The sequence below is a fragment of the Xenopus tropicalis genome, chromosome 8 (assembly GCF_000004195.4).
Source record: "Xenopus tropicalis strain Nigerian chromosome 8, UCB_Xtro_10.0, whole genome shotgun sequence".
Taxonomy (NCBI): Eukaryota; Metazoa; Chordata; class Amphibia; order Anura; family Pipidae; genus Xenopus; species Xenopus tropicalis.
Genome location: NC_030684.2, coordinates 22,666,950 through 22,694,414, shown reverse-complemented (window position 1 = coordinate 22,694,414; position 27,465 = coordinate 22,666,950). Strand labels below are relative to the sequence as shown.

Sequence of the window (27,465 nt, the reverse complement as noted above, 5' to 3'; positions counted from 1 at the left end):
AGCTGCGGAGGTTGACGTCAGCGCTGCCGGAGCCCCTCCCGGAACAAAATCGATTTGCCTGTGAGCTAGCAGCCCAGATCAACACACTGAGAGTCGGAGATTGTGAGCCGGAGTCTACATTCCCTCAGAACCGGTGAGGCCGCACCCATACTTCATTCCTTTTCCCTCACGTTAATTTCCTAACTGAGTGCGGAATTCGTAGGCAGCATTTGCCCCTTCGCCCTTTGTAGGCAATAGCTACTAATGTGACTGCTGGCAATTGCAGTTCAGCTATATCTGTGTGGGTGGCCCCATGGTTTTAAAAAGGCTTCTTGTCGTGGAAAGGCTTGGACATGGTGCACTCTTTGCAAGATGATGTGACTGGGCTTTCTTCTTAACCCCTTGAGTGCTTTGGCCAAGAATGGAGAGCTGCACTGTGGGGCATGTCAGTCTTTAACCCTTGCCCTACCCTTTATGTAATGAACTGATGATGCATTAATCACTGTAATTCGTGCAGCATGGGTGCTGATAGATCCAATGTATATATAAGTATGTATTTATGCCCCTGTTACATATCCAGTATGAATATATAATATGTATGTATGCCCCTGTTTGTTAGCAATCCCCTTACTCTACAGGGTCCTCTTCCTATCAACGTTTATGACCTTTCCTTTATTTACCCCTATTGTTCCCTATGGGCGGCTTTGTTGGTCTAAGCACTGCATATAATGGATGCCATTGTTTCACCCAGTGGGTTCTATATAAATATATATATATATCTACTTTCTCTTATCAGACATGGGTTTTCTTTGCAGTATGAGGGCTTGGCAATAAGAGCTTACAGTCTGCATCAAAACCCATGTATATATGCAACTTGTTGGAACCTGCAGTTTTCTAGAGGCTCCTGGGAGATGTAATGTGTGTGTATATGTTACACCTATATCTATCTGTATATGTATGTAATTTGTATGGTTGACATATACTCCCTTCTGCTTTATGATTACATGTTGATAATAATCATATTTTCTTTTATGAGGCAGAGGGACATCTCATTGTATGGCCTATTCTCTGGGTGGAGTAGGGCGTTAGCTGCTGAAATTGTATTCTGGAAAATATCTGATGCTCCAAATGCCTCCAACAGGGGCCCCCCACAACCTTCTGGGAAATTTTTCATTTGAAATAATATGAATGAGTTTTGAGGAATGATGGAATGTGCAAAGAATAAGCCCAGAAATGCAGTGTATTTTGGCTCCTTTTCAATCCCTATTGTTTTTATTCTGGGGATGGATACATAGGTTTGGGTCAGTTTTACATACAATGTGTCAATATGAACAGTCAGTAGCTATATGTATCAGAGTGAAAGTAGCCTGAGCATCAGGAATTAGCTCTTTTGTTGACATGGGACCTTGCAGCATTTCTCATTGCTAAAATCAATTATTATTGCCTTTTATTTTTGAGAGTTCTGCCTCTGCTTTGAGGATTACGGTTGGAAATCCCTGAGCTGTAGTCTTGATTGTTCCCATTAAATAGAATAGCCACAAACCCACCAATATAGTACAGCCAGGCCTTCTTTACACCCTTCTTTTGCCAGTTCTGACTCCAGAAACAGTATAGCAGAATCCAGAACTGTCATCTGCTATGATGTTGCAAGACTGCTTTTAATTGCAATTTGCATTTAAACATAAAAGCCTCTGAACATTGGTAATTAACGTATGTTTTTGTGGCCCCTCTAAATGCCATTTTATTTAAGGCAGCAGAATAAAATGGTGTTGGTTGCAGTTGGCTCATGACAACACCCTGGTACGGCAGGGTTAAATTCTTCTGAATAAATACTTGGCACATTTTGGATTCCAGACATGAGCTGGGACCTCCTATGTTACAACCAGCTGCACTCGCACAAAGAGCCGGGCTGGAGAGATCCTCGATCACTAGCCAATGCATTGACGGATACACATTTTCATCCTGTGATGTTTGGCCATAACCGTGCGGCTGATTGAATGAAATGGAATATTTGATTGCGTTCATGGAATGCTCTACAGTGCCGTTAGCTGCTAAAGCTTTGTCTGGAACACAGAATTGTTTGTGAGCCCGGTGTTCCATGCTCTGCATAATGGATTGCTTTATTCATTGCATCTTAAATATGGCCATGTTTATTTTATACACAACTGTCCCAAATACATCTGAGTGGAAGGGGCTTTATTGCTTGCCTTGGTTTGGACACTCTCCAGAGATAACAGAGCACATAGGGCCCATCACAGAACATGACATCCAGGGCATATGCTTAGATAGGCTGTGGGGAAATTACCCTAGGCTGGGGCCCCATTTAGTGCCCCTATGAACCCCTGGTACTCTGGTAGGCTAGTCCAAACCTGGTCATCACTTTCTACCCTGTGCCATCAGTGCTTAAATAATTGGTATTGATTCATGGAGCATGAGTGCTATTTAAAGGGAGTGAAAAGATAGGGTCTGCTGAACCCTACCTTCAGTGAAGAGAAGGGTATGGAAAGCATTGCCACAGCAGCATATGGCTGCTAGGATAAGGCAGAATGTTTGGCAGCAGAAGGTGCACCAAGTTGCACATAAAGTGTAGTTCCCCATCCTCCTAGCCGTAGCATGTCTCAGGGCCTGAGTGTCCGTGACCTTAACTGTCGTCCTTGGCTGTTGAACACACAAACACCATTTTTTACCTGTGTGCGTGAGAGAGAGTGAGGGTAACTCAGGTGTATTTCGACAGGCTCCCCAGAATAGCAGAGCACCAATCCCTGTTTGGCAAGCTGAGGGAAACTGCTGTTGCCAAGGTAGCAGGGCCCATAGGATCAGAGAGACTACTCTCTTATTCAGGGAGATTGCATTTCAGCTATACTGTCGTTTGTGTGTCGCTTCCAGACCTGCAGGATTTCTGAACTCCTTATAGGAAAGCATTACCTTTGGGCATAAATCTAATAAAATAGAGGTTTATTATAAGGATATTTCTAACTGATGTCTTTGTTACAATTGTTTTAACTCTGTTTCTCCCAGCATTAGCATTGTCTGTGTCTGCGTCATGTTTGCTCTGCGTAAGATCCGAATCAAGGTATTGTGTGATGTTTGCAGTGCCCTTCTAATCCTTGTTTACTTTCCCTATGGCACCCGCTGGCTGACCAGCCTTATGGCTAATACCATTCATATGGTATGGTATTAGCAGGAGTGATGTCTCTCGTGTGAGATCTCTTGCATGTCTTTTGTGTGTTGTCATCTCTCTCTGCATTCTCTGTTTTTAAAAAAGTTTCATGCCCCACATTAGGGCAACTAGAAACTGAAATAATAAGGGGCCAGGGTTAATCAGGTTTACAAAATAATCCTGTTTATTGCCTTTATTGCTATTTTGTATCCATTTGAGCTGTCTGTAAGTTGGGTAATTGGGGCAGATGCCTTGAGGACCTAAGGATCAGCAGTAGGATTGCAGAACAAAAATGGCAGTAGTAGGAAAACATTGCAATGGCTTCTTTATATTAAAAAGGGCAGTGGCATGTAGGGGTGTGTTTTCACCCAAACAATTAAACTTTTGGTGGGGGGATATCTAAATGCTCTTTTTTGCATCCCCTATTCACTTCTGTGGCGATTGGCTGCACCCAAAGGTGATTGGCATAGAAATGAATGATGTTAAGCATTGGTCATCTGCCCACCAAGCTAGGCAGGCAAACTCTTTTAATTGCCCCAGTTGGGATCATCTGTTGGTCTGCTTTTCCGTGGGTCCTGCTGCAAGTAAAATTGGCCATGTTTCCGTTTATAGCACTATCCAAGAGTCATGTATTAAAAAGCTTTAAGCGATACCATGTGCTGTGCATTTTTTTTTTTTTAATCTCTTTATTTATCAATTTTATTTTTACACATTGATTAATAACTGTATTGGTGACATGGGTTACAATGCATCTTAATAAAGGAAATTGGGTAGTGTCAATGGCCACCGGTGGTATTTTATGTCCTGTGAGAGAATAGAGGTGTCTCGGTGAGGGTCAAGAAGGGTTGTTTGCGTCCGTTGGAGTTCTTGAGTTTTGAAGGATGTCCAGGGTTCCCAGATTTCTTGATGTTAGTCCATGGAGTCTAATAGGATAGCAGCAAGGTAATGCATAGTTTGTATATATTCCATGCGTGATTTTAATTGGGAGATAGATGTGGGGCTAGCCAGTTCAGGGCGATAACCCAGCGTGCTGCTGCTATAAGTTGTAGGGTCAGTTTGTTCTGGGTTTTTGGTAAATTTTTTGAAGGTAATGAAAATAATGCCAACTCAAGGTCCGCCATGACTTCTGTTTGGTGCTGTGTATTTTTAAAGGTGCCACCCAAGAGAGGGTGGATATTTCACTGTAATTAAAAATATGGGTATAGCACTGCTCATTATGTTTAGGATGAAGACGCACAGAGCTACTAGTAGCAGCTACTTGTCGCAGCCACTAAAATAGACAATGCTGATCATTTACTGATACTTTTATCTACTGGTGTTTTAGCAGAGGTAATTCTCAGTATTATGGATGGCAAGGTATTTTCTGGTGTTAGTAGCCATGACAAGTAGCTGCTCCATCCCCAGTCCCTCAGCTCAGGGGAGAGGACAAGCCATATACACAATAGCAAAGAAGAGTTATTGGGTCCAATACCTCTACTTGCTTATTGTGTATATATAGCTTATTGTGTGCCCAGAACATTCCTTCTCTGTATATTTGTATTTATACATATGGGAGGGAGGTGCCATATTGTTTCCCTTAAGGTGGCCACACACGTGGCGATCTGACGATGTTTTATGCGACCATTGGTCGCACGAAACATCGTCAGATCCACCACACACGGTCAGGGCTGAAACAGCAGATAAGGAGGTAGAAACAATAGGATTTCTACCTCCTTCTGCCGATTCAGCCCTGACAGCAGATTTTGCTCAGGCGCCTTCTATGGCGCCCGATCAAACTTTTCTGACCTGGCCGATCGGCGAGTCGACCGATATCAGCAGCCTCCTGCGATACCGGTCGACTCACCGACTTGCCATACACGCACCGAATATCGTACGAAACGAGGTTTCGTACGATATTATCGGTGCGTGTATGGCCAACTTTAGACAGTACAGTACGAGGGTATAGCTTATTGTGTGCCCAGAACATTCATTCTCTGTATATTTGTGTTTATACATATGGGAGGGAGGTGCCATATTGTTTCCCCTTAGACAGTACAGTATGAGGGTACAGCTTATTGTGTGCCCAGAACATTCCTTCTCTGTATATTTGTATTTATACATATGGGAGGGAGGTACCATATTGTTTCCCTTAGACAGTACAGTATGAGGGTATAGCTTATTGTGTGCCCAGAACATTCCTTCTCAAGCCTCCTATAGATAGGACAGGGCAGGAGTCATTATTACATTCCATATTATGCAGTGGGGCACAGAAAAGATGAGATATGGGAAGGTGCGGCTGGCTATGTTCCAGACAGTTCTAATCTGACACTTCGGAGTGTAACATTCTTTGAAGGGAATTTCGAATACGTCAGTCAGAAAAAATTCAGTATCCTACCATAAAATTGACAGTCACACCTTCCTGGGGCATTAGGAAAGCTGGAAGATTATTGCAGCTTGGCCGTAACCAACAAAGTTATTTGGAAAACATCAAACAGTGGGGAAAATGTGTCTGTATGCAGTAACTCCCTGCACAAAGCTTTCATCAGTCTCCCATATACAGTGCGTTGAGATTAAATCTCGGGTTGCCATTAGTTACAACACAGGGGCGATTTTTCTTGTGCTAGTGAATGAGCCCCCTTATGTTCTGCTTGAACAATTCTATGACCTAATGCAAATTCACTTGGAGTTTCCCGAAATCGCCCCGCCGCGTCTGCCATCCCGCCGGCGACTTACATGTTCGCCGGTGGGATGGCAGGGGGAAGGCAACTCGGGGAGATTAGTCGCCCGCGAGCAGGGAGTTTTGCCGCGGGCGACTAATCTCCCCGTGTACCAGAGCCCTAATATGTATCTGCGGCTGGAACATCAATCCTGCCCGACCCCATAGTATGTAGTACATCAAATTTTTAGCCCAGAAATGCCCCCCGCCAAGGGCAGATTGCCCCCACCAGAGCTTGTGTGGCAGATTGTAAGCATCTGCATTGAGCAAGCACACTCAACTGCTGTGTAATGACATTACTGCTCTATAAATATCCCGCTGGAATTTCTTTTATCTGTTCTCTGTTATACCTTGCCTTATGTCTGCCCGTAGCAGGCCACTGCAAGCCAACCATGATTACAATTAGCCCTTTTCCTATAGATATAAATTGTATGGTCAGAGTTTTCATGAATATATCTTACATGGGTAGGGTATTTTACTGGCCTAGCTGGTAAAATATCAGCCAAAGCCGGGGCCAGTATTACAAATGTATGGGCAATGTATTTGCCAGTTGTAATAACTAATCATCCAGCCCTTAGACACCCACCCTACTCAAGAAAGTCACCTGTGATCCGACTGGTGACAAAACCTCTACGACCCATTTTTCTCATAACACTACCCCTTACATCACTGACATGCCCCACCCCCATCCCAGCCGGTATTATGGATGCCAAAAGGTGGCAACTCTAGGTATGGCATTCTCTTATGTTATAGAGCATTGCTGTGCAACTTATTACATGAAGTGGCCCAATTATTTCTCATAGAACGTCGGAGGGCCAGATTAAATTAAAATGATGATTCTATACAGTGAAGTCTGTGAAGCCTTTAAGTAGACTGGGGGCCATAAAAATCCTTTGGAGGGACACATCTGGGCCGTGGGCCTCCAGTTGGACAGCCCTGTAATAGAACAATGGCAGTGCTGTTCAGGAGGGGCCTCGCTGGGCACCCCAAATGTTTTGGTAAGAAATGTTATTCACATTGGACATAATAGGTGCAGGGCTGGGAAAACAGCTGAATTTTCAGAAGCGACCAGCTTGCTCCCTGTTGGCTAGAATGGCCCTTATATCAATGAGCAGTTGGCCTCCAGTGCAGTATTGGCATGCAGCCTGGGAGCAGCAGAGCCATAGAATGGAGCTGCAGTCTGTGTAAATAGGTTATTTTGCCCTGAATGTACTGGCTGGTTGAAGGGCAACTAGGACAGGTTCTGCAGGCTGGAACTTTCTGGTATTAGTGTGTTATCAGGTTGTAGCAGAAGGGAGGGGCAGGCAGCCTCCATCTGCTCTTTTTCTCATTTTCTATGGATCCTCCGAACGGAATGCAGAGCTTATCTGTGCCTGCAAGAGGCTGATAGCACTGACAGCACTCGCACACGGACCCTGCCAACTCACAGAGGTATTTATTTGCCCCACAATAGCCCTGCCTACTTCTAAAGGTATTTATTTGCCCCACAATAGCCCTTCCTTTAGCCCATATGTATTGATGCCCACACTGGGCAATGAATTGGTAGGCATACAATACCTGATACCTGATTTTCTGCCAGTTAGTGCTGTGCCCCTTCTTTGGCTGTGTATATGAAGATATATATTATTATATTGTTTAGGGCCCTGTTTCTTAATGTTGAGTCCCCAGAATGTTGCTGTACTACAACAACCACCATTATTCAGCATATAATCAGGAGTTAAAGTAGCTCAACAATATAAGATAATGACCCTGTAGCCTAAGATTGTATTTAATATATTGATTTACATTAATTGTATGGTGCCGGTAAAGGATTTTCCTAGCCTTTTCCATTATTGCACCAAAGCTTTTTTTTTTTTTATAAAGATTTTTACATTTATTTTATTGCTGTGAGGTTGCACAGTGGATTTAACCTTTCCAGGAGGATAGCTGCATGGTATGGTGCAGTGCGCCGTAGCCACCTTGATCCGGGGGCTTCCAGGCTAAGGCTGGGCGTTGCTACCGGTCTGCAATGATGCTGTTAACATTCAGACTGCAGAAGTCTGCAGCACTTGCTGGGTCGTTTTTTTTTTTTTTGGCAGCGCCAACTGCGTGACGTCAGCTGTTGTGCTGCAGGAAAGAACAGTCCATTAGTACAGCCCTGCTGCACTCCCCAAACAATGAGCCTCTCTGCTGACTATCACAGATAGCCCTTTATCCACTTAATGCCATTATTGGAGGCTCTGGCTGTCAGAAGCTACAAAGCATTCCCCAGGCTTCATAAAGATGTTGCCTGTTTGTTTCCAGAAGCTTCTCTCATTGGACGGGCACTATAATTACCTTGGTTTTGTTTAACTCCTCGGAAACAGATCGGAAGCCACAGAAATAAGGAGCTCAGTAGTTTTGGAGAGCTGTTCTGTGCTTATCCCCCATTATCTGATAATACTTTTGGCTTGTACTCCCTATTTGGGGAGCTGTTCTGTGCGTATCCCCCATTATATGATAATACTTTTGGCTTGGACTCCCTATTTATTGCATTGAACTGAAGCACCTGCACAGAGCGAGTCCAGGAAGGTAGGTTTTGTTCGTGGCCTCATATCTATAGCATTGAACTGGAGCATCTGCACAGGGAGAGAGAGTCTAGGAAGGTAGGTTCTGTTGGTGGGCTCATATCTATTGCATTGACTTGGAGCATCTGCATAGGGAAGAAGAGTCCATGAAGGTAGGTTGTATTGGTGGCCTCATATCTATTGCATTAAACTGGAGCATCTGCACAGGGAGAGAGAGTCTAGAAAGGTAGGCTGTGTTGGTGGCCTCATATTTATTGTATTGAACTGGAGCACCTGCATAGGTAGAAGAGTCTAGGAAGGTAGGTTGCGTTGGTGGAGATGGAGACCTGTTGTAGTGTTTAAGTGTAGCCCTGGGACATCATAATGGGCTTCAGGGTTTATATGTGCCTTTGGAAACTGCCTGCCTTTGTTGAGGTACAGAGCATAGTAAGAGAAGGAAAGTAAGGACAGTTGCCCTGAGGCCCTGAGGGTGAATAAAATATAAAGAAAATGTTCTACTACACATAGTACCTTAAAGCACCACTGGAGTCCTGGGTTTGATTCCAGACAGGACACTATCTTTAAGGCATCTGTATTTTCTTCTTGTGTCGGTCAAGGTTTCCTTCAACACTCCAAATACATACAGGCAGTTTAATTGGCTGATGGCAATGTAATAGGGACATTAGTTTATAAGCTCCATTGGGACGGGCTGACATGAGGTAAAGTGCTGCAGAATATGTTTGCACTATATTAAAGAAGGATGATAGGTTTTATTACATGAGGGACTAGCCCACAGCTCTCCTGTTGTACTGCCAGACACCATCTTGCCTTACTACAAAACTTATCCCACATTGCAACCCCTTTCCAAAAAAAGAGGGAAATATGTGGAGAGCGGTTGTGTTTCTTTACTTTCCCTCTGCTTCTCTGCAGGGTCCCAAATGGGTCGGGCCCAGGGCAGTTGCTTCTATTTGCATTAGGAATTTGTCATTAGGAATCCCAGGAGCGCATTCCTTTTGGGGCCTGCTGTACATCTACATCCTTCCTCTGAATTCCTAGAGGCCAGAGACAATGTGCAGTTCTCATGACATCCTCATGGGAAGCTTGCCTGTGCTTTTGTCATTTCATTAAGCAGGACTGGGCCTGTTTGTTTCAGGACTCTAGGGTGTGGCCCTGAGATCAGCACAGGTGAGCAGGGCCCTATAATGATCTGAGCTACCCACAAGCACCAGTGGAAATGCCTGCCCAATCACAATTAAGTGTTTGCGTTATCCTCCCATGTTTGCAGGGTGGGTGCTGTCATAGTGATGTCCTAAAAACCCAGCCTTAGGCGGGCACCACCTGGCCCTTGGGTCTTCTGCTTTCCTAGCCTGGCACTATACTTGGTGTTTGTACCTGGATTCCCTGTCCTTTCCTGGCTGTTAAAGTGGTGGTTCATCTTTAAGTTAACTTTTAGTATATTGTAGAATGGCCAATTCTAAGCATCTTTTTAATTGGTCTTCATTATTGTTTTTTAATTATTTTCCTTCTTCTACTGACTCCTTGCAGTTTTTAAATGGGGGTCACTGCCCCCAGCAGCCTATTGCTCTATGAGGCTACAGTTTTATTGTTACATTTTGGTATTCTCGTCCTCTCCTATTCATATGTCATTCAAACCACTCCCTGGTCACTACGTTTATTTGGACCTTAGCAACCAAATAGCTGCTAAAACTTCAAACTGGAGAGCTTCTATACAAAAATTTAAATAATGAAAAAATACTTTGGCGGTTAAAGGGTATCTGTACTGTAGATTTAAATGTGTAACCATGACTGATGGATATTGGTGAGGGTGCATCTGGGGCTTCGTTCATGTGACCTTCCATAAGTCACATTATCTTCGCGCTTCTTGTACCGTGAATTAGATATAAAGCTTTATGTGCTTTATACAGAATTTTATATTGATTTAGTCCAGGCTGAAGAAGTGAAATTTTTTTTATTGATTGTGCCCTATGTCAGCCATTGGTCTCTGCACTGGAAAGTTGTTGTTACTGAGCCAGATCCGTGGGGCCTCTGAATGATAATGCTGTACAGAGGGAAGTGCATAAGGGCTGTATATATTGTATTGGGGGAGGGGGAAGGGATTTGTCCTTGTTATTGTTAGGTGGGGCTGTGTCAGGCCTTGGAATGTGAGCCAGATCCCTTTTTTTACCTTCTTGGAATGCACTCTCTCAACAAATCTGACCCTCAGCAGTTGTCTTGACAATTCTCCATGCAAATGTGCATGGCAGAACCAAAAATAGTGCCCCAATGACAATGTAAAGGAGTCTATATATGGAATCTGCCAATGTATGACTGACTGCAACTCATTGGCCTTTTACTTGTGGGAAATGTAATTTTAACCCTCTTTATACATTAAGTTGTGTAGATCAAGGATCATCTGTATCCACAATTGTATGTAACTTCCTGTTGTAATTCTTAAGGGAAATAACATGACAAATCCCACCCATACACATAAGATGCGGAAATGGAACATTTAAAGAACAAGGAAACCATGTGTGTATCATATGTCTCCTGCCCCACTCCTGAACTACACCTCCCGAACTCCCAATACTGCCCTGGTTGCCCATATCTGTTAATAAAATGCAAAGCTGCTCAGTTGGCGGCCAACATGTCTGGCTGCTTTAGTTTGCACATTTGAAACCAGGCTTGGCGATACAGAAGCTGCTGGATGGTGTTTTTAAATAGAATTTGAGCATACAAATTAACATAGCTAAAAATGCTGTAATTTATGTATTAAACGAATGTACCAACCCAGGGGTTCAGCAACCATATAACAGTAATGATTCAGGTCTTTAAACGAAAGTGCCAGTGGCACTGCACATGCTCAGTATGCTCTGGGCTGCTGTTGGAAAGCTAAGCTTGGGGGTCGTCTGTAATCACCAAGCTGGTTCATATGTCAGAGGCTGATGCCCGAGGGCTGATTATTACATTCTGATGCAGAATCCACTGGTGTCTGAGCTGCCATGTAATGTGACTAAATTAATTACGAATCAGCCTTGTATTGAGTATATATAAACTTTGACGCAGTTGGCCAGCTTGAAGTATATTGCAATATATGGACAAACAATCCCTGTTTTGCTTAAAGGGAAGGGCATTTCTTAGTAGCTTAAATGCACCGAATGTCTTAATGTTCTATATATTGATAATGGGTGAGTGCAGAGGATCTCTTGTTGTTGTTTCTATATATATATATATATATATATATATATATATATATATATATATATATATATATATATATATATATATATATATATATATATATATAATATAGTGTATTGTGAGTCAGTACCTAAGCAGATGGGCAGTTACTTGGGGCACCTTCGGTGACATAAATCTCCTTTGCCAAATGGGCTTGGTGCCCTTGGGCTATTAAAGAAGCCCAAAACATAATATACATCATTTCCAGCCTACAACTTTAAGCTTTAGTTCTATATACAGGTCAGGCAATCTGTAGATCTTGGCAAATGCCAGAGGGGCTGCTGTAAGATGCCATAGGCAGTCACTATTTATTGGGCCTGTGGAGGCTGTTTGAATCCTTTTTTGAATCCAAGTCTGGACCTGATACAGGTTCTGTGAATTTATTTTTGAATGGCAACAGAGGAAGTGTGAAGAACATGAGAATGTTTCACCGTGAGAGGTAACACTGTGTATCTGATTCCTTCTAGAAAATGGATTCAGGTGGCGTGAAAGTGCTGGAGACAGCGGAGGACATCCAGGAAAGGCGCCAGCAAGTCCTAGACCGATACCTGCGGTTTAAGGAACTCTCTGTACTGAGACGTCAGAAGTTGGAGGATTCTTACCGCTTCCAGTTCTTCCAGCGAGATGCTGATGAACTGGAGAAATGGATCCAGGAGAAACTCCAGATCGCATCTGATGAGAACTACAAAGATCCAACCAATCTGCAGGTAAGCACTTGTGTTTCTTGATAATAAAGGCATACTGCTTTTTGTATTTGTCCTTGTATATTGCTTCTTGGGATATAGCCATAACTCTGTGTCTATTGCCTCCTTACAGGGCAAATTGCAGAAACACCAGGCTTTTGAGGCAGAAGTACAGGCCAATGCAGGGGCAATTGTCAAACTGGACGAAACTGGAAACCTGATGATTTCAGAAGGACATTTTTCATCAGAGACCATCAGAGTAAGTGTGGGGTGTAGGTGTGCGGTGTGACATTTAATTGGGGTATTCCATGGGGCATTTTTGTTACATGTATGTTTGTAAGGAAATAATATAATGAAGCATTGCTAAAGTCTTAAGGTGGCCATAAACAGGGAGATTTAAGCTGCTGATTGGGGTCCTTCAGACCAGTTGTGCAACTGCCTGTGTATGGGGACCCCCAAGGGCCAACCCGACCAATATCTAGCCTTAAATTTGATTTTCTTGTCAAATCAGGGACCACGTTGGCTTATTAATGTGGTCCTTGCTTCAAAGGGCCTATTACCATCATTTTAATTACTCCAGTATTGTCCATCTTAGCTGGGCATATCAGTGGAAAGATCCACTCATTTGGCAACCTCCATAAACGAGCCACTTTATTCCTCTGTTGCATTACTTAAAATATGTGTACAAAGGAGAGTCATGCAGAAGAATCTGTGGTAGTTGTGTAGTAACGCTGTTGTGATTTTTCTACGCTCTGATAATATTGTTGACAAGATCTGAGCTAGGCAAAATAGTATTTGCACCCAAGTTATTAGTACTTGGCCCAGTCCTCTGCCAGACTGCATCCCCTACTCGATCACTCACCACCCCAGCCACACTCTTGGTATGCATGGCTCACTACTTCTGACCATCATCATCATCATCAACATAATCACCCTCCGCCAATCACTCCCATCGTTAGATCTCTGCTCACGTCCTCCCCAATAATTGCTCCTCATGCAAGTGTGCCCAGTCGCCCCATTGCCCCCAAGGCAGTTGCATCTGTTGCCTCACCCTAGTTCCAACCCTGAAAAAAAAAATATCCTGTGCTAACTCCATCTGGCCAATGGCATGTTTTGTCATGATCCATCCCCATGTAGGGGCATAGGAAAAGCTGTATTATCAGTAGGTATAATTTAATAACTCTTATTTGTGTCACGTGATAATGCATATGTCTGTGGTTCAGTATTTCACGCCATACCGGACTGCACAGCGCCCAAAAGTTACAACTGTTCAAGTTGGGTCTCACATCCAAGTAGGTGAAGGTGCCTGGCTCTTCTGTGTTTGTATTCTGCCTCTCTCGTTTCATTTCATTTTCCAGCAGTTTCTTGCTAGGAAATGAAGGCTTAAAAGAAAAATGAGTGAAAGCTTTGTGGAACCTTCATCTTCCTACATTCTTATTATGTTTTAATGAGGCAATCGCCTATATGTCAAGGTGGTCAAGCTAGAGCAATCTAGATGTTAATAGACCTATACCATCCAGCTTCCTATATTGACTGCTGGAGCCATCCTGGGAGGTTTTCTCTGCAAGAGGCAGTCATTAGTCATTCTAATATTTCCTGGACCCTACATCTCATGTATAATCCTTATGCCCGCCAAAGTTTGGCAGAAGCTTCAACTGCCCCTTATTACTGTCACAGAAAGTATAAGTAACCTACAATCCGCTGCCTACTATCCTTGACTTATCTGATCTCTTATCTGACGTGTGAGTTTGGCTGTGGATTTTCCACCACCTTGTGATTATATGCTCTTTAGAAGTAATCATTTTGTAACTCCTTTTTAATTTCAGACCCGCCTGGTAGAGTTGCATCGTCTGTGGGAGCTGCTGCTCTTAAAGATGCAAGAGAAAGGGGTTAAATTACAACAGGCGCAGAAGCTTGTTCAGTATCTACGGGAATGTGAAGATGTCCTAGACTGGATTAATGACAAGGTAAGTTGTCATTGTGTAGCCTTGTTTGAGGTGCCATAAATCTTTGCTACTGCTGGCATACTTTTATCTGTAGACTCTTTATCTATCCCTGGTTTTTTATATACTGTATACAAGAGTTGTCCATTTTACAATTTTTGGAATTCTATAGTGTGTAAAACATGGAAGTTCAGAACATTTTAATCATTAAAAAAAAGAGTTGTTGGATGCCTTGAGTTTGATCTAGGAATGACCATGAATTTAGATTAACGTTGGCCTTTGGTCTCATTGAGGGTACAGAATTTAGGGTTGGATTGGGAGTATCGGAGGATCTCCCGATGGATCAGCTCATTTTTATTTCTGCTGTGGTCCTATAAAACCCATGCCAATTTGGTCCTGTCTATAATTGTTGCCCAAGGTGTCAGGTGCCCTAGAAGACCCAAATGGACTCTCACCAGCTCATCTTTATTTCCACCACACATCTATATAAAACCTATACTATTTGGCACTATCTACATCTAGTTGCTGTTATAGTGGGCCCAACTTGCGCCCAACCAATCAGATTCTCTGGTGGGCACTAGGAGACCCAGTTTAAAACTCAGAACTTATTGATATATCCACCTACCTGGACACCAACATACAAACTGGACCTTCATCAAGTAACTGAAATACGAAATACAACACCCAGTATGTTCTAATTTTATCCATCCAGGAGGCTATTGTAACATCTGAGGAGCTTGGTCAGGATTTGGAACATGTGGAGGTCTTACAGAAGAAGTTTGAAGAGTTTCAGACTGATCTGGCAGCTCATGAAGAAAGAGTGAATGAAGTCAACCAGTTTGCAAGTAAACTGGCCCAGGTAATTTGCTTGTGGATGACAATTTCCTCCAAATTGCTTAAGATGGTAAGAGATCACTGATTTATTATCATGGCTTCCTTGCAGGAGGAACACCCGGAGCTGGAGCTAATAAAGACCAAGCAGGATGAAGTCAATGCAAGTTGGCAGCGCCTCAAAGGGCTGGCACTTCAGAGACAAGGGAAGTTATTTGGAGCTGCAGAAGTTCAGCGTTTTAACAGGTATGAATTCCCAAAAGCTGTGATCATCTTTATTTTCCAAAAACTACTGTGTCCTCCCTCGACCCTGCCTAATAAGCTAAAAAAAAAAAATTGGGTCTTGTCTACTTTTTTTTGATTAGCTGCAGACTTTCTGACTGACCCAGTTTCCTATGGACTTGCAGACAAATGTTATTGTTTCCTAAAGGGTTATGGGCTGGTGCTGCATTGGCATCTTAGTGCCTCAACCCCCATCCCCATCCACAAAGCTGTACCTGGATGACCGCTGTGGTTATGCTCCTAGCCTGCAGTAAATTGAGTAACTTGTTTTTCATTACCTGGTATGGACAGTGACACTGAGCTTGGGAGTGTGGCAAAGATCCAGTAGACTGGGGTGCATTTTAAATCAGTGATCCAGCCCATTGGTCATTTCCCTGCATGCAACCCTGATATCATTGGTGAAGCAGCCATTTTCAGATGCGTTGGGCATATGACACAGTATGACAAAGGGGTCTGGGGGAAGTCAAGGTAATACCTTTAACTCATTTGAAATGAGAACCAACTTGGCCCTTTCATTCTATAAATATAGAGATGTTGATGAAACCATTGGATGGATAAGAGAGAAGGAGCAGCTGATGGCATCTGATGACTTTGGCCGAGACCTGGCTAGCGTTCAAGCTCTCCTACGTAAACACGAGGGTCTGGAGAGAGACCTTGCAGCACTGGAGGAAAAGGTACAGAAGTTGTCTTTCCAAGAGTTCCATGAAAGTTGTGAAAAACATGTTCCACTTGTACGGGATCTGACACACAAGCGTTTATCTTTTGTCTGCAGGTAAAGGCCTTGTGTGCAGAATCAGACCGTCTGCAGCAATCCCATCCCATGAACGCCCCTCAAATTCAAGTGAAAGGAGAAGAACTGATAACCAACTGGGAGCAAATACGCACATTGGCAGCAGAACGACATGCTCGACTCAATGACTCTTACAAGTAAGGGTTTATTCATAAGTGAGAAGGCCATATTGTCTGCATATCAGTCTGCCTAGGGTGCAGTCATTATACCTGTTTGCTGCATGCCTCCCCTATCTTGTCCCATCAGTAGTCACCTTTGCATTATTTCTGCTTCTCTACTAGGCTTCAGCGTTTCCTTGCAGATTTTAGAGATCTGACTAGCTGGGTGACTGAAATGAAAGCTCTGATTAATGCCGATGAGCTTGCCAACGATGTGGCTGGCGCAGAGGCTCTGCTTGACCGACACCAGGAACATAAGGTAAATCCCATTAGGTCAGGGCCTAAAATGGTCTGTTAACATCGTCAGGTCTTCAGAGGCCCCTGTTATGATATGATTCTTGGTCCAGTGATCAGATAAGCCAAAATTGCCTAACCACATGCAATCATGTGTGTTTTTGTTCTGTTATATAAATAATTAAGATAAATCATAATATATAAAACATATTTTTCTTTGTTTTGACAGGGGGAAATTGATGCTCATGAAGATAGCTTTAAAGCTGCAGATGCTGCAGGTCAGGCCCTTCTGAACGGTGGCCACTACGCCTCAGATGAAGTCCGAGAAAAGGTACACAAACAAGCCAATTTTCTCCAAGTAAGCTGTATTACCACTGGTTTGCTTATATTCACTTGTATTTTCCAGCTTACTATCTTAGCAGAAGAAAGGGCAGCTCTTCTAGAGCTTTGGGAGCTCCGTCGTCAGCAGTATGAACAGTGCATGGACCTGCAGCTTTTTTACAGAGACACCGAACAGGTGGACAACTGGATGAGCAAACAGGAAGTAAGCACCTCAGTCCTTTTAGCTTTGTCAGGGGTTTTGAGCTAGTATCTGTGAAACGTTTACAAGCTCTGTTCTGTGTTTTAGGCTTTCCTGCTTAACGAGGACTTGGGTGATTCTCTAGACAGTGTGGAAGCTCTTCTGAAAAAACATGAGGACTTTGAGAAGTCTCTTAGCGCCCAGGAAGAGAAAATCACAGTAAGCGTTCAAATGATTTAACTGGGGGTCATTTTCTATTTGGATAAGTTGTGTTTATCTTGATCAACCAGCATTCCATATCTCATCCATATCTCATGTTCTTCTTTGAAGGCTCTGGATGAGTTTGCTACAAAACTAATTCAAAATAACCACTATGCCAAGGAAGATGTGGCTACCCGCAGAGATGCTGTAAGTATGATTATTCCATTGGACAAAGTCACCTGCTAATTGGCTGAAAGCATCAACTTAACCAAGTGATACAATATAAAACATATTTGCCAATTTTGTCTCCTTGCCTTGTTTCAGCTGCTGAGCCGCCGCAATGCACTTCATGAACGTGCACTCTACCGCCGTACTCAACTGGCAGACTCCTTTCACCTGCAGCAGTTCTTTAGGGACTCTGACGAGCTGAAAAGTTGGATTAATGAAAAGATGAAGACTGCAACGGATGAGGCATACAAGGTAAAAAGAGACCAGAGAATACAGTGTTAAAAGAACAAAAGTCTTTTATTAATGAATGAAATATAATGTTTGGTTTCTGCGGGTAGGATCCCTCCAACCTCCAGGGTAAGGTGCAGAAACACCAAGCTTTTGAGGCTGAACTCTCCGCTAACCAAAGCCGTATAGATGCCCTGGAGAATTCTGGGCAGAAATTGATTGATGTCAACCATTATGCATCAGATGAGGTGGCAGCACGTATGAGTGAGGTCATCACTTTGTGGAAGAAGCTGCTGGAGGCCACTGAATTGAAGGGTGAGAAAAGCAGACAATTTATTAATTTCACCTTCAAAGACTCACTGGAATTACAAGGGAAACATTTTTAATCACCTTTCTTAATTTACCAGGGATCAAGCTGCGCGAAGCCAACCAGCAGCAGCAGTTCAACCGTAATGTGGAGGATATAGAGCTGTGGCTGTATGAGGTTGAGGGGCATTTGGCTTCAGATGACTATGGAAAAGACCTGACCAATGTTCAAAACTTGCAGAAAAAACACGCCTTGCTGGAGGCTGATGTTGCAGCTCACCAGGTACCAAATCTAAAACTTACAGCTAAAGGTCCCCATATACGGGCCGACTATAGCTGCCGATATCGGTCCCTTGGACCGATTCGGCAGCTAATCGGCCCGTGTATGGGGAGAGCAGAGCGGCCTGGCCTGAAATTGGCCAGATCTCGATCGGCCAGGTTAGAAAATCTGGTTGGATCGGGGACCACATCGGCTCGTTGATGAGGTCCCCAATCCGACTGCCCCATTGCCGCCCACATAATCCAGGGCCAAACGATCGGATTATTTTTTTTTTTACCTAAATGCTCCCCGATATCGCCCACCCGTAGGTGGGAATATCAGGGGAAGATCCGCTCGCTTGGCGACATCGCCAAGCGAGCGGATCTGCTCGTGTATGGCCACCTTAAGAGGAGCTTGGTTGTGAAATCACAGTAATGAAAAATGTAATCTTATCCTGATTCTTTTTCCTTTTGTAATAGGACCGTATCGATGGCATCACTATCCAAGCCCGTCAGTTCCAAGAAGCTGGTCATTTTGATGCTGACAATATCAGGAAGAAACAGGAGGCCCTTGTTAATAGATATGAAGCTTTGAAAGAACCCATGGTTGCACGCAAGCAGAAGCTGTCAGACTCTCTGCGTCTTCAACAGCTTTTCAGGGATGTTGAAGATGAGGAAACCTGGATAAGGGAGAAGGAACCCATTGCAGCGTCCACCAACAGAGGTAAGCTATTTTTAGTTCATTCAGTTTTGAATGTCAATGGCAACATCAGGGCCGCCATCAGAAATCACGGGGCCCCTCACAAAAAAATTTTCTGGACCCCCCTCCCACCAGTACAAAGGACTCACAGATATGAGACATTGGTAGCCAGCTGTGCCCCCCTAATACATGGTAGCCAGCTGTGCCCCCCCCAGTACATTGGTAGCCAGCTGTGCCCCCCCCAGTACATTGGTAGCCAGCTGTGCCCCCCCCAGTACATTGGTAGCCAGCTGTGCCCCCCCCAGTACATTGGTAGCCAGCTGTGCCCCCCCCAGTACATTGGTAGCCAGCTGTGCCCCCCCAGTACATTGGTAGCCAGCTGTGCCCCCCAGTACATTGGTAGCCAGCTGTGCCCCCCAGTACATTGGTAGCCAGCTGTGCCCCCCCAGTACATTGGTAGCCAGCTGTGCCCCCCTTCTCCCAGTACATTGGTAGCCAACTGTGCCCCCCCAATTACATTGGTAGCCAGCTGTGCCCCCCCTTCCCCCAGTACATTGGTAGCCAGCGTCTTGTGCGGCGGCTCCTCCTTGGCGGCGGCTTCGCGCTCCTCCAGTGAGGCCCTTCCTGTATGGCACCTCGGCACCTCTGAGTGCCGAAAGAAGCCAGGCCCTTTTATAAGGTTGCGCCCTGTGCGTACTGACGTGAATGTACGCACGGGGCGCGACCAATAGGATCACCCGCTGACCACCAATGACAGGGCCCAGAATTGATTTAAGGGGGCCCGAGCTACTAAGAAAACTTTAGCACGGCCGGGCCCCCTTTCAGAGTTAAAATCGTACGGGCCCGGGACGGCTGTACCCCCAGTGCCCCCCTGATGGCGGCCCTGGGCATCATGGTTGACAGACCCTATTGCAAGCATGGAAAGTCATAAATGGTCAGCATGCAGGCTTGCACATCATTGTTATTATATTTTTATTTCCCATCAGGCAAGGATTTGATTGGAGTCCAGAATCTCCTGAAGAAACACCAGGCTTTGCAGGCTGAAATTGCAGGGCACGAACCACGAATTAAAGCTGTTACCCAGAAAGGAGAATCTATGATCTCTGAAGGTAAAAAGAGAATATAAAGTCAACAAAACATCTTTCCTTTTTTCTGCCATTCTTTTAGGCAATATCAAATACTCTTCCTGGTTCTTACTGAGCTACTTATTTCCCAGGCCACTTTGCTTCTGATGAAGTGAAGGGCAAATTAAGGGAGCTGAATGATAAGTGGGCCACCCTGAAGAACAAAGCATCTCAGCGCCGACAGGACCTTGAAGATTCTCTGCAAGCTCAGCAGTACTTTGCTGATGCCAACGAGGCAGAGTCCTGGATGAGAGAGAAGGAACCTATTGTTGGAAGCACCGACTACGGCAAAGATGAGGACTCTGCTGAGGTAAAGGTTCAGCCAGCTGGGGCACTGTCTGACCTAGGTTATTTAGCTGCCCAAGGCAAGAGAGCCATACTGAGCTTACACCCCTTACCTGTCCTCCTCAAATTTAGGCCATGGTGTGATGTCTTGTAGTGAGTGCTATTGCACCCTCCTATTATGACAAAGTGGGCTAACGAAAGTTTAGCTCTTAAAGTTACCGGTGGTAAAATACCAACAGAGGCAGAGATGCTTTTTCATCTGTTGTTCCTTTCTTCCTTTTCTTTTGTTTGCAGGCCCTTCTGAAGAAACATGAAGCGCTTATGTCAGATCTGCGAGCATACGGAAGCAGTATTCAGGGACTTAGAGAGCAGGCCCAGGCCTGCAGGGTAAGTTTAGAACTAGAAACCATGATGTGTGTAGTAATGTGTTTCATGATCTGAATATTGTATGCCAAACCTTTGCCGCTTTCGCTGATAGCAACAAGTTGCTCCAACTGATGATGAAACTGGAAAGGAGCTGGTGCTGGCATTGTATGATTATCAAGAGAAGAGCCCTAGGGAGGTGACAATGAAGAAAGGAGACATCTTGACCTTGCTAAACAGCACAAATAAGGTAAATTAGCTGCTGCTGTGGGACAGCACTAGACACCAGGCAGCGTAGTGTTTAGCATTAAGTATTTCCTATTTGTTTCCTCCAGGATTGGTGGAAGGTGGAAGTGAATGATCGTCAGGGCTTTGTACCTGCTGCGTATGTGAAAAAGCTGGACCCAGCACAGTCCGCATCCCGGGAAAACTTGCTGGAGGAACAGGGAAGCATCGCTCTCCGTCAGGAGCAGATCGATGGCCAGTAAGATCCACTACATTCATACTTTATGCCAGATAACCTATTCTTTCCTTTAGATCCTCTTGAGCCTGTGAAGAAAAAGAAGCTGAATTGACTAGATATGTCTTTGTCGAACTCATGCTTTCCCTTCCTACACATCACACCCCTTCCATTCTCCTCTTCCTGTTTCCTGCATGGTGCTTACAGCTATGAAAGTGAAGTGAATGCACAATTGCAACTATGATCTAACCCTGACTATTTCTAAGCTTCTTTTTTCTGACACACAATAACTTTGATTCAACTGATGATTCTCCATCATTGATGAGTACTACTGTCATGGTTAATATGAATCCTAATTGTGGTTTGCCTTGGCTCATAAAGAAATGTTACACTCATTGCACTTCATCCCTTCCTAATGCACCGTCTGAAGTGATCACCACTCCCTTTAATTATTGTTAATCACACTAATTATCTGCATGCCTTTTTTGCTGTGATCCTTCTTGTCTGTGCAGGGCTCACATGTCTAAGGAAGCTGGCAGTGTTTCTCTGCGTATGAATCAGGTTGAAGAATTGTAAGTAGAAATGACCCTCTGATGCCACATTCTCGCCTTCAATGTGTATTGTGCTGGTTCCGTGCTGCTCCTGCCTTGGTTTTGGGTCAGGCACTGGCTGGGTGACTTAAACTGCTGATTTGTTGTTCTGGGTAAATGTAACTCTTGCAGTTATTAAAAATAAACTGTTTTTCGGTGTATTACGAGTTAGTCTACTCCTCCATATTAACCAAGGTATAGGGCATTTTGTACTATATCAATATTGGCCCAGATACCTTTATTTTTCTTAAAAGATAAGAAAAGTTAAAATCACGGGGGGGTTCTAAAAATTGTTAGCACCCTATCCAATCCCCCTACCCCCATTATAATAATCACTCAAGGCCCCAGAACAGTAATACACTAGAAGTGGCACATAAACGTCTTCTTCTGTGATCCTCAGTCAAGGTGTGTAGTATATTTAAAAGCCAAACATCAAGTAAAATGCCAGCGGCACAGATAGGATCCAGGAAATGCAACACCTGACATTTTGGCACCACCCAGTGATTATCATGAGCTTCTGGACATTAAAGGGATGACCGGTTCTAAGCAATTTTTCAGTTGGTCTTCATATTTTATTTAGTATCCTTTTTGAATCACTTTCCTCTTTTCAGCTTTAAAATGGGGGTTACTGCACCAGCAGCCAAAAAAACTATTGCTCTTTACGGCCACCATTTCACTGTTGTTGTTACTTTTTATTACTTATCTTTCTGTTCAGGCCCACTGCTTTTCATATTCCTGTCTTTCATTGCAACTATTGCCTGGTGGAACTTAGCAACCATATATCTGCTAAAATTCCAAACTGGAGAGTTGCTGAATTTAAAACAAAACTAAACAATTCAAAAAACACAAAGAATAAGAAATGAAGACCAATTGCAAATTGTTTTAAATAGCACTTTCTACAACATACTAAAAGGTAAACAACCCCTCTGTCTCATGATTTGCATCTTGTGCTAGATTTTCTTCCTTAATCATATCACCCTTGTATTATTTGTTATTCGTCACATAACCAGAGCTGTGCCATTCTTTAAATACAGCAATGTATTGACAGGGGGTCAGGTGGTGGAGAGCACATAGGTGGCCCTTTGATCATTCATCAGGTAGTCAGCTGGGCATTAGCCTAATGGTTGGTAGGGGCACTATAAAACTGAGTTCCTCTGGGCAGTGTGGAGGGGACTAAGTGAGGAGATGTTTTCTGTGGTGGAAGGTCTGTCACAGCACTTGACTGGGTACATCATGTGTTTGTAGGTATCATAATATTTTGGAGATGGGAGAGAAGCGCAAAGATATGTTAGAAAAGAGCTGCAAGAAGTTTATGCTGTTCCGTGAGGCAAATGAGCTGCAGCAGTGGATTAACGAGAAAGAAGCATCACTCACTAACGAAGAGGTCGGGGCTGACCTGGAACAAGTGGAAGTGCTGCAGAAGAAGTTTGATGATTTCCAGAAGGTAAATATATGATCCACGTCCATATTTACCACTGCCATTTCACAGCTGTATGTTGTTCAAGTACTTTGTTTGACATGGAAACTGATATTACTTTATCCCGTTGTAAAGGATCTGAAAGCAAATGAGTCACGCTTGAAGGACATCAACAAGGTGGCCGACGAGCTTGAATCTGAAGGCCTCATTACAGAGGAAGTCCAGCCGGTGCAGCATCAGGTATGCTTCCTCACATAACTGCAGGAGAAATCACCTCAGTATATTATAGTTATATATATAACGTTAGGGCAGTGTTTGTTTGTTTTTTTTTAATTTTTTAGTTCAAGTCCCCTTTTGAGGTTCAACCTTTGGTCAGGGCACCCCTTTGCATATAATATAGTTACCGATGAAGAGGAATATGAGTGCATCAGTAATTTAGCCACACAAAGTGGGCTGAGGAGGCTCTGGGAATACCTTGGCCTCTGTGTGGCATGATCTTAAACACTCTGTGTTCATCCTCCTTTCTACCAGCCCCAGTTTTTTTTTTTTTTTTTATATATTCTTTATTTATTCTTTTTTTTCAAATGATAACACATAAAAGGGTAACACATTGGGGAAGGGGGAACAAAGGTATCCATAGTCTGTCACAGTTATCACAATTGAGATAGATATAACATTGCATATTAATTGTACAGGCTTACTGCTTTAGGATCATGAACTGTAATAGGTACTGAAGTATTAACTGGTTTGTTTACATGAAAATGGGGAAAGAGGTAGGGGGTTTAGGCAGGACAGCGCAGTTCAATGGTAGTTGATTCCTTTAGGTTTACTTCAAGATTATATTCTGGTATTTTTGCATGCATTATATTGTTTTATGACTTGTCAAGGTACATACTGTTTGTATGATTACATTATTTTTCCAGCGGTTCAGGCCTGAGTCTGGATTGGGCTACGTGTTAATAGTTGGTTGTATACTGGGGATTCTTTATATAGAATCCATGCTGTCCATACAGTAAAATTTTCTCGTTTAGTTGTATGAGCCAGCATTTCTTCCATTCTCATGTGGTTGAGCTCAATCACCCCAGTTTATTTTAAGTGTCCTTCAGAAGAAGTAAGGGGAGGAGTCACACTTTTAACATGATAGTGTCTGTTCTCCAAGCTACAGGATCTTCCTCCTGATGGTGCCTTTGTCCCCCAATCTAGGCAAGAAAAATGGGTGTATTGGTCATTCAGCCACATAATATCTAGCGAAGCCAATACATTTTCAGCCTAAATGTTACCCTTACTAGCCAGCAAGCTGTGCTTTTAAGTGTATATAGGAGAACAGAGCAAGCAGGCATTCTCCACATATCTTACCCTAACTGTCAGTCGGGTTCAGGCCAGCTGCACAGTTTTGGATCCACATTAGGCAAAAGCATAAAATTGGGTGGGGAGAATCTTTCAAAATGGCATTAGGTTTTATAAACCGGCTAAAAAACTGAACATTGTCATTATGATGGTAGCCAAAAGTCTGCATAGCTGTCAAAATTCAGTGTGGTGCCTGTAAATAAGTGTTTCTCTTAATGCATTACAGTACAAAACCACTGATTTTTTACTTTTTTCCCCCCTGTTATAGGAGGTGTATGGGATGCAGCGGGTAAGTATCTACCAGCTTTGTGTACCAACCCTTATTGGGCTTTGCATAGGTACTTTAATTGGAAGGGGGCATACTATAAAAAAAAAAAAACACTGCCAAAAACTTCTAACATTCAAAACAATTTCAATTCTGGTGAAGAAAACAAAGAATGAGTTTTTTTTTTCAACCTCTTTTGCAGGATGAAGCAGACTCCAAATCGGCATCTCCATGGAAGGTGAGTCTTCTGCTTTATTGGAATTATTCTGTGTTATACTTTATGGATTTGGCAATTGGCTGAATCTTTTGAGGAGGATTTGGTATTTGTCTGGATACAAAAATCATTGGTTATGAATTTAATTCATCCCTTTAAATGGGTGCTATGGTTCTTTCCTACAGTATATGGTAGGCATGAGCCTTGCAGCTGCTCCCAGTGTTCTCCACTCATTAACATTTATATTTATATGTTTCCGTATTGGGCAATGCAAAGTGTTATCCCTGCTCTTGCAGTGCTAACGGAATGTTAGACATTAAGGGAACAGAAGGCACATCATGGTTTTTCATGTACTTTTTTTTTTTTTCCAGTCTGTTCGCACAGCTGTGCTCGCGGTGGCCACCTTCAACTCTATCAAGGTAAGAGACAGATACCTGTTGAATGTCCTGTTTTTCATAGAACATTCCACATAAACCATTGGTCATATATGTAACATGAACATTGCTTGTGTTTTGCTGTTGCATCTATAGGACTTGAACGAGCGCTGGAAATCACTTCAACAGCTGGCAGAAGAAAGGAGTCAGCTTCTTGGCAGTGCCCATGAAGTACAGAGATTCCACAGGTAAGCATCTGTCTAAGAGAGAGGGAAAGCAATGAGATTTTTCCAACCACTAGCCCATAATCCACTATTGGGCCAAGGCAATGCTCATTGCTAGCCACTGGGAGCTACCAGGTCCAATAAACTGGTATCTTTTAAGTATTTTCTGCTTTAGTAATAAACCCTGAGGGGGTGGATAAAGACTTAGCTATACACCATGGTGTATCTTGCAGAGATGCTGATGAGACAAAAGAATGGATCGAAGAGAAGAACCAGGCTTTGAATACAGACAGCTATGGACATGACTTGGCCAGTGTGCAGGCTCTGCAACGAAAACATGAAGGCTTTGAGAGAGACCTCGCCGCTCTGGGAGATAAGGTTAGGATCACGCCACCATTGCTCAAAAGATAGGGCCACATTGAGTGGTGCATTGTCTATAAACCTACCTATAAATCTACTGTGTCTCAGGTGAACTCTTTGGGAGAAACTGCTGAGCGCCTGATCCAGTCACACCCTGAGTCTGCAGATGACATTCAGGAAAAATGCACAGAGCTGAATCAGGCCTGGAACAGCCTTGGCACCCGGGCAAACCAGCGCAAGGAGAAACTAGGCGATTCTCATGATCTGCAACGCTTCCTAAGTGACTTCAGGTAACAAGGATGGTTCCAAGCTATATATATAGACATTAATAAGGCCTTAAGGCAGACATACACAAGTCTACAATGAGGTTATTCATCTAATTGTCCCAATGGCATAAGAGCTTGATATAGCCCTTTCCATGGTTGGCTAAAAAACACTGATCCCATTGATCATCTGATGGTTAAAAGGATCTAAAGGAGGTGAAAGAGATATGCAGCCCATCACTAATAGGTCTACTAATGCCACATGAAGCCAGAATCTATAACCAGTTGGTTAAAATGGCCTCCTGAAGGGTTCACAGATGTGATATTCTGGCAAAATTGGGCAAACTGTATGGCCTGTGTTGTGTCAAATTCTTACTCCTACATAACAGAGTAATGCATATGGTTCTATTTAACAGAGATCTCATGTCCTGGATCAATGGAATTCGGGGCTTGGTGTCATCAGATGAACTTGCTAGAGATGTGACTGGTGCAGAGGCTTTGCTGGAACGACACCAGGTAGATATCGGAACCTGCAATGGAAACATTGCCTCTCTGGCTTCATAGGGTGAGACACAGAAATATACTAATGTGATTATTCTTATAACTATAGGAGCACAGGACTGAGATTGATGCCAGAGCAGGCACTTTTCAGGCCTTTGAGCAGTTTGGGCAGCAACTTCTGGCTCGTGGTCATTATGATAGTCCTGAAATCAAGGAGAAGCTGGATATCTTGGAACAGGAACGGGCAAGTTTGGAAAAGGCTTGGGTGGAACGCAGAATGATGTTGGATCAGTGCTTGGAGCTGCAGGTAACATATTAGCAGATTTAATCCCAGGAGTATCCAACAATCCCCTCTTCTATGTTTCTTATACTGGGTCTGCTGTTCTTGTAGCTCTTCAACAGAGACTGCGAGCAGGCAGAGAACTGGATGGCAGCCCGTGAAGCCTTCCTGAACAGTGAGGATAAAGGGGATTCCCTGGACAGTGTGGAGGCCCTTATCAAGAAACATGAAGACTTTGATAAAGCCATTAATGTCCAGGTAAGATGTTGTGAGGGAATCAGCAGGGGAAATATACATTTTTGCATGCTGTGCCCAACAGAATCTGATAGCTGACCTGCCAGTAATTAATCACATTTACCATGGTGACTCACTTTAAAAGAAGCAACTGAATACTTGCAACTGCTGGGAAAAAATTGAATTCATTGGCTATTCACATCCTC

General features: G+C 43.5%; 1 protein-coding gene across 8 annotated transcripts in view; it reads left to right on the top strand.

The window, feature by feature from the left end:
* sptan1 (spectrin, alpha, non-erythrocytic 1) overlaps positions 1-27,465 on the top strand; it is a 38,468-nt gene continuing 11,003 nt past the window's right edge. For 4 of the 8 annotated variants that reach the window (XM_031906803.1, XM_031906806.1, XM_031906805.1 and 1 more), the window contains exons 1-33: positions 12,064-12,303; positions 12,413-12,538; positions 14,106-14,246; positions 14,935-15,081; positions 15,166-15,299; positions 15,865-16,009; positions 16,108-16,262; positions 16,407-16,542; positions 16,747-16,848; positions 16,924-17,061; positions 17,146-17,256; positions 17,368-17,445; positions 17,563-17,718; positions 17,805-18,009; positions 18,102-18,283; positions 18,739-18,982; positions 19,945-20,067; positions 20,175-20,392; positions 20,662-20,754; positions 20,846-20,980; positions 21,066-21,214; positions 21,703-21,762; positions 23,026-23,224; positions 23,333-23,437; positions 24,813-24,833; positions 25,012-25,047; positions 25,395-25,442; positions 25,554-25,645; positions 25,855-25,999; positions 26,090-26,271; positions 26,661-26,760; positions 26,855-27,052; positions 27,137-27,283. In XM_031906803.1, the coding sequence (XP_031762663.1) occupies positions 12,067-12,303; positions 12,413-12,538; positions 14,106-14,246; positions 14,935-15,081; positions 15,166-15,299; positions 15,865-16,009; positions 16,108-16,262; positions 16,407-16,542; positions 16,747-16,848; positions 16,924-17,061; positions 17,146-17,256; positions 17,368-17,445; positions 17,563-17,718; positions 17,805-18,009; positions 18,102-18,283; positions 18,739-18,982; positions 19,945-20,067; positions 20,175-20,392; positions 20,662-20,754; positions 20,846-20,980; positions 21,066-21,214; positions 21,703-21,762; positions 23,026-23,224; positions 23,333-23,437; positions 24,813-24,833; positions 25,012-25,047; positions 25,395-25,442; positions 25,554-25,645; positions 25,855-25,999; positions 26,090-26,271; positions 26,661-26,760; positions 26,855-27,052; positions 27,137-27,283 (4,488 nt within the window). In that variant the 5' untranslated portion in view covers positions 12,064-12,066. 8 annotated transcript variants of the gene reach the window in all.